General features: G+C 44.0%; 1 protein-coding gene across 1 annotated transcript; it reads right to left on the bottom strand.

Moving 5' to 3' along the window:
* Positions 1–86: 86 nt before the first annotated feature.
* Positions 87–18,075, bottom strand: LOC137345794 (probable G-protein coupled receptor 139). The gene is made up of 5 exons (XM_068009048.1): positions 18,006–18,075; positions 14,764–15,617; positions 3,097–3,288; positions 1,694–1,725; positions 87–276 (listed from the first exon to the last, which is right to left on the bottom strand). The coding sequence occupies exons 1-5, from the start codon at positions 18,070–18,072 to the stop codon at positions 87–89; spliced, it is 1,335 nt and encodes a 444-aa protein (XP_067865149.1). The 5' UTR covers positions 18,073–18,075.
* Positions 18,076–18,356: the final 281 nt, after the last annotated feature.

The raw sequence follows: 18,356 nt of genomic DNA, 5'->3' as shown, positions 1-18,356 counted from the left end.
GAGGAAAAGAAGGAAGGAAGGTGCTAATCTGGAATAACCAGGACAGTGAAGCACTAATGTGCTGGGCCATGGACTGAGCAGGAGGATCAACATTTCCCACTTACATTTCCTTTCCCACTGCTGCTTCTGGAGTCGGTTTGGCCCCATTCGATGGACTGACAGTGAATCTCACTCTTTGTTTCTAACATCCGATTTGTTTCAATTCCATTTATTGTGAAGCTTCCTCTCCAGAGGCTGATGGTACAGAGCTGACCAATGTACAGACACTGGCTAACACTGGATCAGAGGAGAAATTTATACAGATCATTTTCTCCTCTTTTACATCACCCATAACTCTTTGGAGACACAAGTGGTAACTTCTGGCTCCCTTAGTCACCATTCCTGTTAATGTGGGTCAGATTGGGGACACAAGGTCCAGTCCCTCTGAAGTACTGAGATGACATCTCCATATGCATGGAAAGCTTCATCTGACTGATGGAGAATCCAGTCTCTGGCACTTCATGACTGGGAGGAGGATTCCCTCTAATGGCACCAACACTGCCCTTGGATCTGTTTCACCCATCAGCAGCAGAACATCCCTTTACCAGCTCCGACATCAAAAAACCTGCTTGACATTACTGGTCTTCCTTTGATTCCTTTTCTTAGACTGCAGGGAATCCTGCAAACTATTTTTTTCTAATTGTGAACCCAGGTGCATGGCCCAGACTCAGGTTGGGACCAATCTCTGGGGTCCAGGAATAGAATGACTGTGGGTAATTTTGAGAAGTTGGTTCATGGAGAAATTTACAAGAGTATCTTTGGTTTCTGGAGGAAATGCCCACCTGAAAGGTAGTGATATTAGTCCCACTGCATGAGGGGGAATTTGCTGACAATTTTTGGACGGACACTGTCTGCTCTTCACTAAGGAGTTGTTCTAGTCTGGTAATGTCCCAATCATGGTGAACATTTCAGAAAGCTCCCAATTGTGTCAGATTAAGGAGTGTGTAAATGCTGATCGTGGTGGGATTGGCACTCTGTGCATCTGTTTGAGGTAAAAATGAGAGATATGAAGGAGAGAAAAAGTTAGTAGATAAATGAGGGAGATGAGAAGAGGAAAGGTTATGCAGGAATTAATAAAGGTAAATAGAAAAGTGAGATGTGAGGAAGAGAGAAACAGAGAAACAAGAATACTGTGATGGAGACAGAAAGTACAGAGGAAAGTGTGGGAGATGAGAATAGACAAAGGTTAACAGAAAAATGAGCAAATGAAGAGGGAATGAAAGGGAAATAGAATAAATATGAGGAAAAGGAAATAGAAAAATGAGGGAGAATATAAAAAAGAGAAAAAACGATTGAGATATAAAATAGGGAAAGGAATTGAGCAAAGAAAAGATAAATAGAAACAAATAAATCAGTTCAGGACAGTAAAAGTTCTGGAGAAAATGAGAGAAACGGGAAGGAGTAAAATGGGAAATAAGCAAAAGTAAAATTAAATGACAATTAAAACCAACTGAAGAGATTATATGGAGAGGAGAGATTGGAATTGAGGAGATGAAATGTGGTAAGTACAAAATGAGAGATGAGGAATTATGGTACACACAAGAACACAAGAAATAGGAGCAGGAATAAACTATATGGCCAGTCGAACCTGCTCCACCATTCAAAATCATCAGGGCTGATCTTAGGCTTCAACTCTACATTCCCACCCACTCACCGTATCCCTTTATTCACTGAGAGACCAAAAATCTGTAGAAAATGAGAGAGATGCAGAGTTAAATAGGGAAATAAAAGAAAAGGGAAAATTGTGGGTAGAAAAGGTTAGTAAGAAAGAATCAGCTATAAAGGTCTCAGAGGGAGAAAGAAAGAAACCAGTCCAAAGATCAGTAGAATGAAGATGAGAAGAGGAAAAGGAAAGGCAGAAATAATAATTCATCAATGAAGAGAAAATAAGAGAGACAATGGGAGAAATGTTCAGTACAAAATGAGATGGATAGAAAGTAGTAAAGAATGGAGATAGAAAATGAAAGGCAGAAGCTTAATAAAGTCAGTTGAAAAAGGAGAAAGAATAAGAAAAGGTTAATGCAAAATTAATTTACAATTAAAAACAAGAAGCACAATATATTAAGAAAAACAAGTTTTTATTTTTTCTTTCTTCATTCTCTGGATGTGGATTTCACTGGAAAAACCAGCATTTATTACCCATCCCTAATTCCCCTGGAGAAGGTGGTGGTGAGCCGCTGTCTTGAACTGCTGCAATCTGTGTGGGAAAGATATTCTCCCAATGCTGCTGGTAAGGAATGTGTTCCAGGATTTTGACTGTGATGATGCAGGAACGGTGATATATTTCCAATTCAGAATGGTGGGTAAATTGGAGAGGAAATTGGAGGTGGTGCTGTTCCTATGCAGCCCTTGTCTTTCAGTGTGATAGAGGACATGGATTTGAGAGGTGCTGTCAAACAAGCAATTGCGAGTTGCAGCAGTGTGTCTGGTGGACTGCACACACTGCAGGTACAGTACACTGGTGGTCGAGACAGTGAATGTTTGAAGTGGTGGATGGAATGCTGATCAGGTGGACTGCATTGGTGTTGAGCTTTTTGAGTGTTGCTGTCGCCATCCAGGCAAGTGGAGATTATTCCATCACTATCCTGACTTGTGCCATGTAGGTGGTGAACAGGTTTTGTGGAGTCAGGAGGTGATTCAGTTACTGAAGAACACCCAGCCTCTGAACTGTTCTTGTAGCCACCTGGGCAATTTTACACTTCATTGGTTAGGTGCCAGTGTTGTACTTGTACAGTTTTGCTAGAATCACGGCTAGTTCTGGAGCACAAGCCTTCAGCACTGCAGCCAGGAAATGGCGGGAACCCATAGTCTTTGCTGTATCCAGTGCTTTGACTCATTTCTTGGTATCGGGGAGTTTTATTTTATCACTTGTTTATGTGATGTGGGTGTCGCTGGCAAGGCAGTATTTGTTGCCCATCCCTAATTGTCCCTGTGAAGGTGGTGGTGAGTTGCCTGCTTGAACCACTGCAGTCCATGTAGTGTAGGTGCACCCAAATAGAGGTGTGCAAACAAAACCCAACCCAAGTCCGAATGTTGGATCCGGAAACCCGACCCAACCTGAACCCGACACATGCCGTCGGATCCCGTCGGGGTCAGGTCGGGTAGCAGGCCTTTACCCATGTAGTGATGTAAAGGCCCGCCACCCGACCCAACCCCGACGGGTCCCGACGACATGTCGAGTTTGGGTTGGGTGGGGTCGGACGTCGGGGTCTGAAATTCGGGCTCACGTCGGGTTTCCTTTCCACACCTCTACACCCAGAGTGCTGTTAGGGAGGGAGTTCCAGAGTTTCGACCCAGCCACAGTTAAGGAATGGTGATATAGTTCCAAGTCAGGATGGTGTGTGGCTTGGAGGGGAAATAGCAGTTGGTGGTATTCCCATGCATCTGCTGCCCTTGTCCTTCGAGGTGGTAAAGGTTGTGGGTTTGCAAAGCACTGTCGAAGGAGGCACAGTGAGTTGCTGCAGTTCATCTTGTAGATGGTACACACTGCTGCCACTGAGCATCAGTGATGGAGGGAGTGAATGTTGAAGGTGGTGGATGAGGTATCAGTCAAGCGGGCTGCTTTGTCCTGGAGGGTGTCGAACTTCCTGAGGTTGTTGTGGACAGTATTTCATCACATTCCTGACTTGTGCCTTGGACAGGTTATGGGCAGTCAGGAGGTGAATTACTCACTGCAGAATTCCCAGTCTCTGACCTGCTCTTGTCGTCACAGTATTTATGTGGCTGCTCCCGTTCAGTTTCTGGTCAATGGTAGCCCTCAGGATGTTGATTGTGGGGGATTCAACGATGGTAATGCTGTCGAATGTGAAGGGGAGATGGTTAGAGTCCCACTTGTTGGATATGGTCATTGCCTGGCACTTGTGTGGCATAAATATTACTTGCACTTATCAGTCCAAGCCTGAATGTTGTTCAAGTCTTGCTGTATATGGACACGGGCTGCTTCAGTAACTGAAAGTCATGAACGGTGCTGAAAATTGTGTAATCATCAGTGAACATCCTCACTTCTGACCTTACGGGAAGGACATTGATGAAGCAGCTGAAGAAGGTTAGGCCTAGGACACTACCCTGAGGAACTCCTGCAGTGATGTCCCGGAGCTAAGATGATTGACTTCCAACAACCTCAACCATCTTCCTTTGTGCGAGTTATGACTCCAACCAGTGAAGAGATTCCACCCCCCCCCTAGTTTCTATTGACTTTATTTTATTGGAGTTCCTTGTTGCTACAATCAGTCTAATACTGCCGTGATATCAAGGGCAGTGACTCTCACCTCTGGAATTCAGCTCATTTTTGTCCATGTTGAGACTGAGGCTGTAATGAGGTCTGGAGCTGAGTGGTCCTGGCAGAACTCAAACTGAGCATCAGTGAGAAGGCGATTATTTTCACTTGAGAGCACATCAATGACACCTTCCAACACTTTACTGATGATTGAGTGTAGACTGATGGGGCGGTAACTGGCCGGGTTGGATTTGTCCTGCATTTTGTGGACAGGCCATCCCTGGGCAATTTTCCACATTGTCGGGTAGATGCTAGTGTTGTTGCTGTACTGGAACAGCTTGGCTTGGGATGTGGCTGGTTCTGGAGCACAGGTCTTCAGTATTACAGCCGGGATGTTGTCAGGGCCTAGAGCCTTTGCAGTATTCAGTGCCTTCAGCCATTTCTTGATAACATGTGGAGTGAATCGAATTGGCTTAAGGTTGCCATCTGTGATACTGGGGACCTCAGGAGGAGGCTGAGATGGATCATCCACTCGGCACTTCTGGCTGAAGATGGTTACGGTAATTACAGGAACTGTCAGGAGGTCAGTGTGTTGAGGGGAGGATGTTTTCTGTAAAGATGGGATTGAAAGGTCGCAGCAATGAGTAAGGTGTTTTTATGAATGATTATTCCTGGTGTTCCTGTTCTCATGGACACTGTCTGACCAGAATCTGCCCTGCCCCCACACTAACCAGTCACTCCCTGTTCTGTCAATCTCTGGCATGGGAGAAAATAAATTAAAATCCATGAATCCCTTGAGGATAAAATCAATTTTCTACAAAGTATCCAGTTAATGAAAAAGTGCCTTTTAATTTGAAACTGTTTTCAGTGTCAGGAGGGTCGGTAACTAGAGAGACACAGATTGAAGGTAATCGGTAAAAGAAACAGAGGAGAAATGAGGTGAGTATTTTTACAGAGCGAGTTGTTGTGATCTGGAATGTTCTGTCTGAAAGGGCGGTAGAAGCAGATTCAATAAATTTCAAAAGAGAATTGAATAAATATTTGAAAAAGAACAATTTGCAGGAATGTGAGGGCAGAGCAGGAAAGTGGGACTAATTGGATAGATCTTTCAAAGAGCCAGCACAAGCACGATGGGCTGAATGGCCTCCTCCTGTGCTGTAAGATTCTGTAATTCCATGATAATTGATGAGATGATGAGGGGGAATCTCACAGCCCCTCTCGGGAGATACAGTCCGGCTTTGTGAACTGTTTGTATGGAATGTGGACCATCTCCTTACTTTAAATTCAGCCATTATATCGTTCCATGTGGAGTGTTATAAAAGGCTCAGCTCCTGCATCCTCACTTTGTGTCCCGGCCCCAGTCCTGGACCAGTTCTATGATTCAGTCCCTCTGTCTCTGGGACACTCTGGGAGTGAGGTTTAATGAAGAGGGAGCTCAGACTACACACACCAGTCCTGGACCAGCTCTATGAAACCCTAAAGAATGATCCAGTTTAGTCCACGGACTTAATCTAACAAGTCTCAGACTGTTTATAAAACCAAAGAAAGATCTTCACACATTTCCATCACTGAGAGTCGCAGCCTCGAGTTCAGGACTTGGCCTGAGAGACAAAGTGTCATTTTATAGCGGACTCTGCCTGTCAGAGTCTCACAGAAGGAGATGGTAAACGTTTGACGTCTGAATGTCCTGACCTCTCCATGAATGGACAGATTCACACTCAGCATTAGATGGCACTTCAGAGGATGTATTACCTGAGGTGTCAGTCTTGGCTCAGTGGGTAGCTCTGTCTCCTCTGTTAACGTTTTGGGTCAGTGACCCTTCTTCTGAAGAAGGGTCACTGACCCGAAACGTTAACTCTGCTTCTCTTTTCACTGATGCTGCCAGACCTGCTGAGTGGTTCCAGCATTTCTTGTTTTTATTTCAGATTTCCAGCATCCGCAGTATTTGGCTTTTATTTGTTTCCTCTGTGTCTGGAAGGTTGTGAGTTTACATCCTAATCCAGAGACTTGATCACAAAATCAGAGAACAGGTTTGAACGATCAACACTGACTCCACTTTGTAAAGAGACAAGGTTTAACTTAATTGAAAGCCATTCCCTTTCACACACACAGATATATGTTTAATCCTCAGGCAAAGTTTAAAAACAAGCTTCCCGAAATATTAATCTCTGATCTGATAATTCATCGTGATGTCAGAGGATAGGATTTTAAAATCACTGAATGTTTTTCAGGGATGAGAACATTCTGCTAAAGATTGTTTCCAAATGTCTCTTATTTGTTAAAGATCTTGTACAACTCGATTATAATGTTAGAATCACACTAGTTTTACATTACATCGACATGATGTAAATTTAATCAGCATCACAGCAGAACTGCAGTGTAAAAGAGCAATGAGTTGGACAGGAAACAATATTGAAAACTGTCTGTGGATCATCAATACAAGAGACATAGTCCGAGAAAATTAATCCTCTCAAAATAATTAAATCATCTTCACTCTGAATAAATATCCATCATTTCCTGAAAATTAATTTTATTCCTTATCAAAATTACTGATCTAATCCCTCCTCCAGTATCTAATCCTTTCCAATATCAGGATTATAAACATTCACACTTCCCCCAATCTCCACGTGACTCCTTCCACCTCAGACAGCTTTCTCCAGCCACGGGGTTTGATCAGTTCAGAGATGAGGAACGAGGCTGATCTTTAGGGTCAGAGTTGGGAGGAAGGACTGGAGAAACTTGAGCTTTTCAGCCTCGAAAGGGAGAGACTGAAAGGACAGGATATTTATTCGACAGGATTTCTATAGCGCCTTTCACAACATCAGGACATCCCAAAGTGCTTCACAGACAATGAAATACTACCGAAGTGTAGTAACTGTTATAATGTAGGAAACACGGCAGCCGATTTGTGCACAGCAAGATCCCACAAACAGCGATGTGATAATGACCAGACAATCTGTTCTAGGTGTTGTTTGAGGATAAATATTGTCCGGGACACTGATGGGAATCTCACTGTCCTTCATCTTTACAATTAACATCAGTTCACAGAAAACAAATGATCCCATTACCACTATCGCCCAATAAAAGTCATCTGGACTCCTGGTTTCCATGGTGACTGAGTGTGTTCTGAGAGCTGGAGTGTGAAACTGGGCATTGGTGTTTGAACCAGAGATGAACCGAGAGCTGCAGTGAGTGTTATTTCAATAATCTGCATTTATATAGCGCCTTTAACAGTAAAATGTCACAAGGTGCTTCACAGGAGCTTTATTGGGTAAAAACTGACACTGAGCCACATTAGGAGATATTAGGACAGGTGACCAGAAGCTTGGTCAAAGAGGGAGGTTTAAAGAGCATCTTAAAGGAGGAGAGAGAATTAGAGAGATGGAGAGGTTTAGGGAGGGAATTCCAGAGTTTAGTCCTCGGTAGCTGAAGGCACGGCCACCGATCGTGAAGAGATGTCAATCGGGGATGCTCAAGAAGCCAGAATTGGAGGAGTGCAGAGATCTCGGAGGGTTGTGGGGCTGAAGGAGATTACAGAGATAGGGAGGGGAAAGGCCATTGAGGGATTTGAACATGAGGATGAGAATTTTAAAATCGAGGTGTTGCCCGACCGGGAACCAGTGTAGGTCAGTGATCACAGGGGGTGATGGGTGAACGGGACTGGGTGTGAGTTAGGATATGGGCAGCAGAGTTTTAGATGAACTGAAGTTTACGGAGGGTGGAAGGTGGGAGGCCGGCCAGGAGGGAATTGGAATAATCGAGTCTGGAGGTAACAAAGGCACGGATGAAGTTTTCAGCAGCAGATGTACTGAGGCAGGGGTGGAGTCAGGCGATGTTACAGAGCCCTAATCGAAACACCATCCAACGCCCCAAACACTCCTTTCATGTGAAGCTGTGATTTACTTGTACTTCTTTCAATTTAGTATATTATATTCGCTGCTCACAATGTGGTCTCCTCTATATTGGGGGGACAAAACACAGATTGGGTGACTGTTTTGTTAGTCCGAAAGCATGACCCTGAGCTTCCGGTTACTTGCCATCTCCCCCATGCTCTCATGCTCGAGGAGCAGCACCTGATCTTTCAATTAGGCACTCTCCAGCCTTGCAGACTGAACATTGAGTTCAATAACTTCAGAGCATGACTGGCCTTTTATTAATATTTTATTTTTTAACCATGTGCCTGCTTTTCATGTCAGCAGAATAATGAGCAGCTCTGACATGAACACTCTCTCTGGACTAATGATTTGTCTTTCACCACAAGCATTAACACTCGCTTTGCCTTTGTCACAGGACTGCTTTGTTATTTAATCTCTCCTGCCCTCTGCCCTATCTAACACCTTCCCCTTTGTTCTCTTCCCCACCCCCCTCCACTTCACTTGCTTAAAACCTAATTCTTTTCTAACCTCTGCCAGTTCTGCTGAAAGTTCACAGACCTGAAACATTAACTTTGCTTCGTTCTCCACAGATGCTGCCAGACCTGCTGAGAATTTCCAGCACATTTTGTTTTTGTTTCAGATTTCCAGCATTTGCAGTATTTTTCTTTTATTTCAGGGAAAATATTGGACCCTTGTCCACATTCAAAGGGTCGGATTTACTGTGGACCAGAATCCACCTGCTCTCTGATTCCAATCTCAAGGACATTGGGAAGAGTCGAGAGGGAGGGAATTTTTAAAATGAAATTAATATTCATGTCACCAGATAAGTTGCTTGTATCATGGGTTGTATTTCACATTGAAAGAGTGCTGCACTGTCAGAGGAGTAGTACTGAGGGAGTGCTGCACTGTCAGAGGGGTAGTACTGAGGGAGTGCTGCACTGTCAGAGGGTCAGTACTGAGGGAGTGCTGCACTGTCAGAGGGTCAGTACTGAGGGAGTGCTGCACTGTCCGAGGGTGAGTATTGAGGGAGTGCTGCACTGTTGAAGGGGCATTACTGAGGGAGTGCTTTTTTTTTATTCTTTCATGGGATGTGGGCATCGCAGGCCAGGCCAGCATTTATTGCCCATCCCTAATTGCCCATGAACTGAGTGGCTTGCGAGGCCATTTCGAGGGCATGTAAGAGTCAACCACATTTCTTTCCCTAAAGGACATTAGTGAACCAGATGGGTTTTTACAACAATCGACAATGGTTTCATGGCCATCATTCGACTAGCTTTAAATTCCAGATTTTATTAATTGAATTCAAATTCCACCTTCTGCTGTGGTGGGATTCGAACCCATGTCCCCAGAGCAATACCTGGGTCTCTGGGTTACTAGTCCAGTGACAATACCAGTATGCCACCGCCTCCCCATGCTGTGTTGTTGACTGTGCTATGTTGTTGGAGGTCAGTAGTGAGGCAGTGCCGTGCTGTTGTAGGGGCAGTGCTGAGAGGGGGGTTGAACTGTTGGAATCTGAGTAGCGTCATTGAGTCATAGAGTTATACAGCAAAGAAACAGGGCCTTCAGCCCATTGTATCCATGCTGGCCATCAAGCACCTTTCCTGCTCTAATCCCATTTTCCAGCACTTGGCCCGTAACCTCGTATGCTATGGCGTTTCAAGTGCTCATCTAAATACTTCTTAAATGTTATGAGGGTTCCTGCCTCTACCACCACTTCAGGCAGTGAGTTCCAGATTCCAAACACACTCTGGATGAAAAAAATCTTTCCTCAAATCCCCTCTAAACCTCCTGCTCATTACCTTAAATCTAAGCCCCCTGGTTATTGACCCCTCCACTAAGGAAAAAGGTGTATTCCTATCTACCCTATCTATGCCCCTCACAATTTTGTACACCTCAATCAGGTCCTCTCTCAGTCCTTTTTGCTCTAAGGAAAACAACCCTAGCCTATCCAGTCTCTCTTCATAGCTGAAATGCTCCAGCCCAAGTAACATCCGGGTGAATATCCTCTGCACCCTCTCCAGTGCAATCAAATCCTTCCCATAGTGTGGTGACCAGAACTGTACACAGTACTCCAGCTGTGGCCTAACTAGCATTTTATACAGCTCCACCATAACCTCCCTGCTCTTATATTCTATGCCTCAGCTAATAAAGGCAAGTATCCCATATGCCTTCCTAACCACCTTATCTACCTGTGCTGCTGCCTTCAAAGATCTGTGGACAAGTACACCAAGGTCCCTCTGACCTTCTGTACTTCCTCGGGTCCTACCATCCATTGTATAATCCCTTGCCTTATTAGTCCTCCCAAAATGCACCACCTCACACTTCTCAGGATTAAATTCCATTTTCCACTGCTCCACCCATCTTACCAGCCCATCTATATTGTCCTCTATTCAAAGGCTTTCCTCCTCACTATCTATGACACCACCAATTTTCATGTCATCTACGAACTTACTGATCATACCTCCTAGATTCACGTCCAAATCATTTATGTACACTACAAAGAGCGAGGATCCCAGCACCGATCTCTGTGGTGCACCACTGGTCACAGGCTTCCAATCGCAAAAACAACCCTCGACCATCACCCTCTGTCTCCTGCCACTAAGCCAATTTTGGATCCAATTTGCCAAATTGCCCTGGATCCCATGGGCTCTTGCCTTCTTAACCAATCTCCCATGCGGGACAACTGCTTTCCCCTCATCCACACACCTCGTCACCTCCTCGAAAAATTCAATCTAATTTGTTAGACATCATCTCCATCTGACACGCCATGATGACTATCCTTGATTAATCCCTGCCTCTCCAACGGATAAGCCAGGGAACTACAGGCCGGTGAGCCTTTCATCAGTGGTGGGAAAGTTATTGGAAGGGATTCTAAGAGACAGGATTTATATGCATTTGTGCGACACGAATTTGATTGAATTTTCTGAGGAGGTGACCAAGAAGATTGACGAGGGCAGGGTGATGGACATTGTCTACATGGACTTTAGCAAGGCTTTTGACAAGGTCCCGCATGGTAGGCTGGTCCAGAAGGTTCGAACACATGGGATCCAGGGTGAGCTAGCCAATTGGATACAAAATTGGCTTGGTGATAGGAGGGAGAGGGTGGTAGTGGAGGGTTGTTTTTCAGATTGGAGGCCGGTGACCAGTGGTGTGCCGCAGGAATCGGTGCTGGGCCCTCTGTTGTTTGTCATATATATTAATGACTTGGATGTGAATGTAGGGTACATGATTAGTAAGTTTGCAGATGACACCAAAATTGGTGGTATAGCGGACAGTGAAGAAGGCTGTCTAAGGTTACAGGATATAGATCTAAGGATATAGATCAACTGGGAAAGTGGACAAGGGATTGGCAAATGGAATTTAATGCAGACAAGTGCGAAGTGATGCATTTTGGGAAGTTAAACCAGGGCAGGACATGTACAGTGAATGTTAGGGCCCTGGGGAGTGTTGTTGAGCAGAGAGACCTTGGGGTGCAAGTACACAGTTCCCTGAAAGTGGCAACACAGGTAGACAGGGTAGTGAAGAAGGCATATGGCATGCTTGTCTTCATCGGCCGAGGCATTGAGTATAAGAGTTGGGACATCATGTCACAATTGTACATAACATTGGTGCGGCTACATTTGGAGTACTGTGTGCCGTTCTGGCGCCGCACTACAAGCAAGATGTGTTTAAGCATTGAGAGGGTGCAGAAAAGATTCACAAGAATGTTGCCTGGTTTGGAGGGCTTGAGTTATAAAGAGAGATCGGACAGGCTGGGTCTGTTTTCCCTGGAGCGAAGGAGGCTGAGAGGGGATATGATAGAGGTATATAAAATTATGAGAGGCATAGATAGGGTAGATAGCCAGAGTCTGTTTCCCATGGTAGGGGTGACTAAAACTAGAGGGCATAGATTTAAGGTGAGAGGGAGGAGGTTTAAAGGGGATCAAAGGGATAAGTTTTTCACACGAAGAATAGTGGGTATCTGGAATGAGCTGCCAGAGGAGGTGGTGGAGGCAGGAACAGTAGCAACATTTAAGAGGCATCTGGACAGGTACTTGAATGAGCAAGGCATAGAGGGATATGGAATTAATGCAGGCAAGTGGGATTAGTATAGATAAGCATTATGGTAAGCATGGGCACGGTGGGCTGAAGGGCCTGTTTCTATGCTGTACGACTCTATGACTCTAAGTGGAGATTAATCCTGTCCCTCAGAATTTTTTCCAATAGTTTCCCTACCACTGATGTTAGACTCACCGGCTTGTAATTACCTGGTTTATCCCTGTTAGCCTTCTTGAATAATGGTACCACATTCGCTGTCCTCCAGTCCTCTGGCACCTCTCCTGTGGCCAGAGGGGATTTGAAAATTTGTGTCAGAGCCCCTGCAGGGAGTGCTGCACTCTTGGAGGGTGAGTTGTGAGAGAGTGCTGCACTGTCAGAGGGGCAGTACTGAGGGAGTGCTTCACTGTTGGAGGGTGAGTGGTGAGAGAGTGCTGCACTGTCTGAGGTGATAGCTTGCAAATGTGATATTAAACTGAGGCTCTGACAGGTTGATGTGAAGGATTACATGGCCCTATTCCAAGACATGCATGTGATTTCCTCCTGGTATCCAGGTCAATATTTATCACGCAAGCAACATGAGAAAAACAGATCATCTGGTTATTATTATATTGCTGTTTGTGGGAGCTTGCTGTGCACAATTTGGAATTGTGTATATTACAGTTCCAAATAAATGAATGTAAAGGATTTTGAGACATCATGAGTTTGTGAAAGGTGCTACAGAAATGCAATTCGTTATTTTCTTTTGATACAAATTCCAATGTGTTCTCATTTAATTCATTCTCGGGATGTGGGCATTGCTGACAAGGCCGACATTGACTACCCATCCCTAGTTCCCCTGAAAGGGTGGTGCTGGGCCTTCTTCCTGAACCACTGCAGTCCTTGTGGTGAAGGTGCTCCCACAGTGCAGTTAGGAAAGGAGTTCCAGAATTGTGACCCAATGACAATGAAGGAACGGCCGATATATTTCCAAATCAGGATGGTGTGGGACTCGAAGGGATCTTGGAGGTGATGGTGTTCCCATGTACTTGCTGCCTTTGTCCTTCTAGGTGGTGGAGGGAGTGGGTTTGGGAGGTGCTGTTGAAGGAGTCTTGGCGAGATGCTGTCGGGGGACTAACATACAGAACAGCAGCAGTGTGGAACTGGCTGCAGGGAGATCAGGGATTAAATCCATTCACACCCGTTTCTGGTCACAATCCGATCTCCTGATCCCAGTGTATCCATCCCTCCATTTAAGTTATACAGCCCAGTGTTCACCAGCTGATATATCACAGCTTCGAGACAGTTCAATGTTATTATATTGTTTTAATCTGACCCCAGCTGACCCTCAATAATCTGTTTAAAGCTTCTGGTTAAACAGATCAACATAGAACATGTTAACATTTTCTTTAAGTGTGCTCTTTCTAAAAGATTTCTGTCTCTGGCTAATCAAAACCTCAATTCCCAAACAGCCCATAACTCTTGGGCTTTTCTCTCTCTCTTTGATGTTCAGTTCTGCTAACCTGGGTCCCACAAACCATGGGATTTAATGCAACACTCACCGATACGTCAGATCCTCAAAGACAGCTCAGTGTGTGAACACAAACATCTGAGAGAACATTAAACTCCACAGAAATTTAACCCCTTATTACTGCCTCCTTCTGACATTCTCCTCCTGCCTGATATTTCTGGGGATCAGTCGATGTGATTAAACCCAGGACAGGCCGGGATATTAATGACACAATTGGAGTCAGTAATCTGTCAATCAGCCTCGCTAATTGATATCAAGTGACTCAGTGTTGGGGAACGAGTTCTCACTGACTAACAAACGGAACCTGGAGCAGAAACTGAATCTATCAGGACCATCATCTCTGCTGCTCGTTCTGTCCCTGAGAGATGGGAATCTCAGTGTTTAACCAGATTGTTATTTCTCTCCTGTTTGGAGCAGAAGAGATAGGGAGGGGTGTAGGGGCTGGAGGAAGTTACAGAGATAAGGAGGGGTGTAGGAACCGGGGGATGTTACAGAGATAGGGAGGAGTGAAGGGGCTGGAGGAGGTTATAGAAATAGGGAGCGGTGTAGGGGCTGGTGGAGGTTACAGAGACATAGAGGGGTGTAGGGCTGGAGGAGGTTACAGAGATAGGGAGTGTTCAGGTAATGGAGGGATCTGAAAGCAAGGTGAGAATTTTAAAATCAAGGTGTTACAGAACCAGGAATCAATGTAAGGTAGCGAGCACAGAGGGTGATGGGTGAACGGTGTTTGGTGCGAATTAAGACATGGGCGGCAGAGTTTTGGAGGGCAGAATGTGGGTGACCAGGCAGGAACACATTAGAATAGTCGAGTGTGGAGGCAACAAAGGAATGGATGAGGGTTTCAGCAGCAGACGAGCTGAGGCAGGATTGGAGTCGGGAGATGTTACAGAGGTTGAAATAGGTGGTCTTAGTGATGGAGTGAATATGAGCTCGGAAGTTGGTTGCACCTCAGACAGTTGCCAACAATTCCATTCAGTTGATGGAAGTCTGGGGATAAATATTCCATTCATGGACTGGAAACACTGGGACCTGCCTCTGGGCTGCTCTCAGTTGTTTTGTTTATTCATTAATTGAATAATTGATGTAACTGGATATTTCACCGCACTCTTGACCTGCTCTCTGAACTTGGACTGAGTCACCACATAAATAAATGTGTTTGTGCAGCAACTTAAATTCTGCAGCATAAATCCAACCTCTCCAAATAGATAAGAAGAATCATCATCAAAGTGATATGTGATGTTTAAGTAATATAAAACATATACCAACCACAGAAATATGAAGTTGCCAGATATGGTGAAGAGTAAAATCACAGACTTTCTTCTGCTCTCCATCTCTGGGTCACTGTGATTCTCTCCCTTGTTCTGACCCCTCAGTCCCTTACGGACTCGACTGGCCACTAAAATGTGTCTGACTGTCAGAACGTTGAGCAACAGGATTAAAGCAAATGGGATCAATGGAGTTAAAACTGTATCAAACCTGGCAAATCCCACCCATCCAGGATCAGTAAAATAGCTTGGCTTTGCGACACAGAACCACGGTAAATTGTCATTTATCTCTCCAGGTTCATATTTAAAGAAGATGGGGATGTTTTTTAAACAAAGCAGAATGCTGGTTGTTGCTAGAACCACAGTCGCAGTTTTCTCAGTGCAATATTTTGTTTTCAGCTTCTGGCAACAAATGGCCACAAATCGATCAAAGGTGAAAGTGATCGTGAACCAGACAGAACACTCAGTGAATGTATGATTCAGGACAAGGATAACACTACACACAGGGGTGATGTCCAGGAAAGACACCGGGAAATAATAATAATGGATCATCCCCAGTATGACCTCAATGATAATGAGCAGTAGATCCGCAGTTGCCATGGCCACCAGGTAGCGAGTGGTGCAGGTGGAGAGGCCGCACTTTCCCCGGGACAGGATCATAATCGTCAGTAAATTAACTGTAAGGGAGAGAAGGGAAAAGAGACGGAAAATTACTGATCAAACATTCTCCGTGTCTGACCCAGAGAGTAAGGACAGGATTTTAGCACCAAAAACAGGGAAGGTAGGGGCGGGTCAGAGGTTAAAATTTAAACATCTCAACCCTCGGCTCCAACCCACCTTCATACACCATCCACCACCCCCCAACCACGCATCACATTGGGAATGGACCCCCTTCACCCTGTGATTGCATCTCACCACACCCCAGGGTCTGAACCACCACACCCCAGGGTGTGGAAAAAACATCTCGAAACACAGAATATAATAAAGAGTAGTCAGCACATATTCCAAAAAGCAGGTCAAACTTGAATTCTTTGAATAATATCAGAAAGAGTGGATAAGACTAATATAGATGATGTAATATACATTGATTTTCTAAAGGTCTTTGATAAGGGAACACGCAGCAGACTTATGACTAATCTCAGATCAAGTGGAGTTCGGGGACAAGCAGCAGAATGGACAGTGAGCTGGCTACAGAAACAGAAAACAGGGAGTAGGGGTTAAAGGCATTTCCTCAGATTGGTGGAAGGTGGGAAGTGGTGTTCCACAAGGATCAGCGCTAGGAACATTGTCGTTCAGCATTTACATAAACAATATGGACTTGGGAAGCAGAATCACAATTTCAAGATTTGCAGACAAATCCAAGTTGAGAGTACAGTTGATACAGAGGAGGAATGCAACAAAATACCTGAAGATATTATTAATAGTGAATGAACGTGCACAATGGACGTTTAAATGGAAAATGAATTTCAGTCGAGCTAAGTGTGAGATGCTGAATTTTAATCAGAAAAATAAGGTTCCCTCATAAACCTTGGAAAATAAGCAGCTGAATGGGTTCAAGGGGGAAAGGGGTTCAGGTGAACAGATTCACAAATCATTTCAAGTAGTAACACAGATTAACAGGATCATAAAAATACATACAAAGCACTGGAGTTCGTTTCCAGAGGAATGGAATTGAAAAAGCAAAGAGCTGATATTAAACTAATATAGAACCTTGGTTATACAACACTTAGTGTACTGTGTACAGTTCTGCTCTCCATATTGCAAAAAGAGTATTGATGCACTGGAGAAGGTGCAATTATTTTAATTAGAATGATACCAGAACTGAGAGAAGTGTACTATTTATTTCATCATTAACAGTTTACTAATATTATTTACTGCCCTCGGTCTGATCTATGTATTATGAAAACCCAATATGTCTCTTCCTCAGTTATAGGTGCCTCTCCTCTCAGGGACACACTTTATTGAGCTAAGGGCAGAGGTTGGTACAGGTTACATGTGTCGAGACTCTGGATCATAGATAAGAACTGATCTGTCAAAACATCATCAGTTACAGAAGTGGACGATTCAATAAACACAGCCCAATATTCATCCTGTGTAACATAATAAAATTCACAAGTCATGACCCACAGATTCTCAGGACGACATTGGGGGAAGGGGCATAATCGACACCAAAACATCTGAAGTTTTCACGTAACTATAGGCAGAATAAGAATAAGTCATTAACAAGAGGATTAGAGTATTGTAAAAAATTGGTCCTGCTGTTTAACTATCAGAAAGTTGTTTCTGTTGGAGCAATTGAATGGGAGACAGAGCAATATCAATACATTTCACTTTATACACTTATTACTAAACATAAGCAAAAAACACTTTCAATTAATTACATTGTTAAAACACAGAGGAGCTTCATGGAATGGAGAGATCAGATACCAGAAACAATGATTTCAAAATAGAACCGGGTTATACAATTGTACTCAGTACAATTCCACAGTGACAGATACTCCCAGTAATACATGGTCACAGGGATCAGGTGTTCCACTCCAGTTCGTGACTCATACTCAGTGCAGTTCTACAGTGACAGATACTCCCAGTAAGACATGGTCACAGGGATAAGGTGTTCCACTCCAGTTAGTGACCCACACTCAGTACAGTTCCACAGTGACAGATACTCCTCGTAATACCTGGTCACTGGGATCAGGTGTTCCACTCCAGTTAGTGACCCACACTCATTTTGATTTTACACTGACTGATGCTTCCACTAATATCTTCACTCAGAGAGTTGCCTTCGCTGAGGTCTAATTCAGCATTACACGATATTCCACTAAATGCAATAACTTGATAATTCAGAGAGCCTGTCAATTACAGACAGAGATTTATTATCAGCCGAGACAATGGAATAAAACTGCAGAGATAATTCAGGATATTTGACATAAGGAAATGATATCACTGATCGGGTGTCTGTATAACGGTGACCACTAGATCAGCATTTAACATTTTCAGTCACAGAGTAAAACCAGAGACCAGCTCACACACAGATTTACACAACTTCAGTGGTTATAGTCACTTACCAGGAACACCAATGACAGCGATGATAGGATAATATATTTTCCCGATACTGTCAATTGTTTGGCGCATTTTCTGTGTGAAGGGATGTGTCCCTTTGTGCTGCAGGCAATCTCTCTGTATTAAACTCTGAGGTGACACATTGCCAGAGCCTGTAATTTATACCCTCTGGGATCACCCCGGGGATATTGAGGTTGCAACATTGTTCAAACTTTTTTTTTCAATTTGAGCAAACAGATTACGATATTGCATCAAGTCTGTGTTGTGATAGAATATATTTATTTCTGAGATTGAATTGGAAAACTCCAAAGACTGGACAATTCTGATCACATTAATTAACTAATGAAAATTGGAAG

This window comes from Heterodontus francisci, chromosome 29 (genome assembly GCF_036365525.1).
Source record: "Heterodontus francisci isolate sHetFra1 chromosome 29, sHetFra1.hap1, whole genome shotgun sequence".
In the NCBI taxonomy this organism is placed as follows: domain Eukaryota; kingdom Metazoa; phylum Chordata; class Chondrichthyes; order Heterodontiformes; family Heterodontidae; genus Heterodontus; species Heterodontus francisci.
This window is presented reverse-complemented; position numbering and strand designations above follow the sequence as displayed.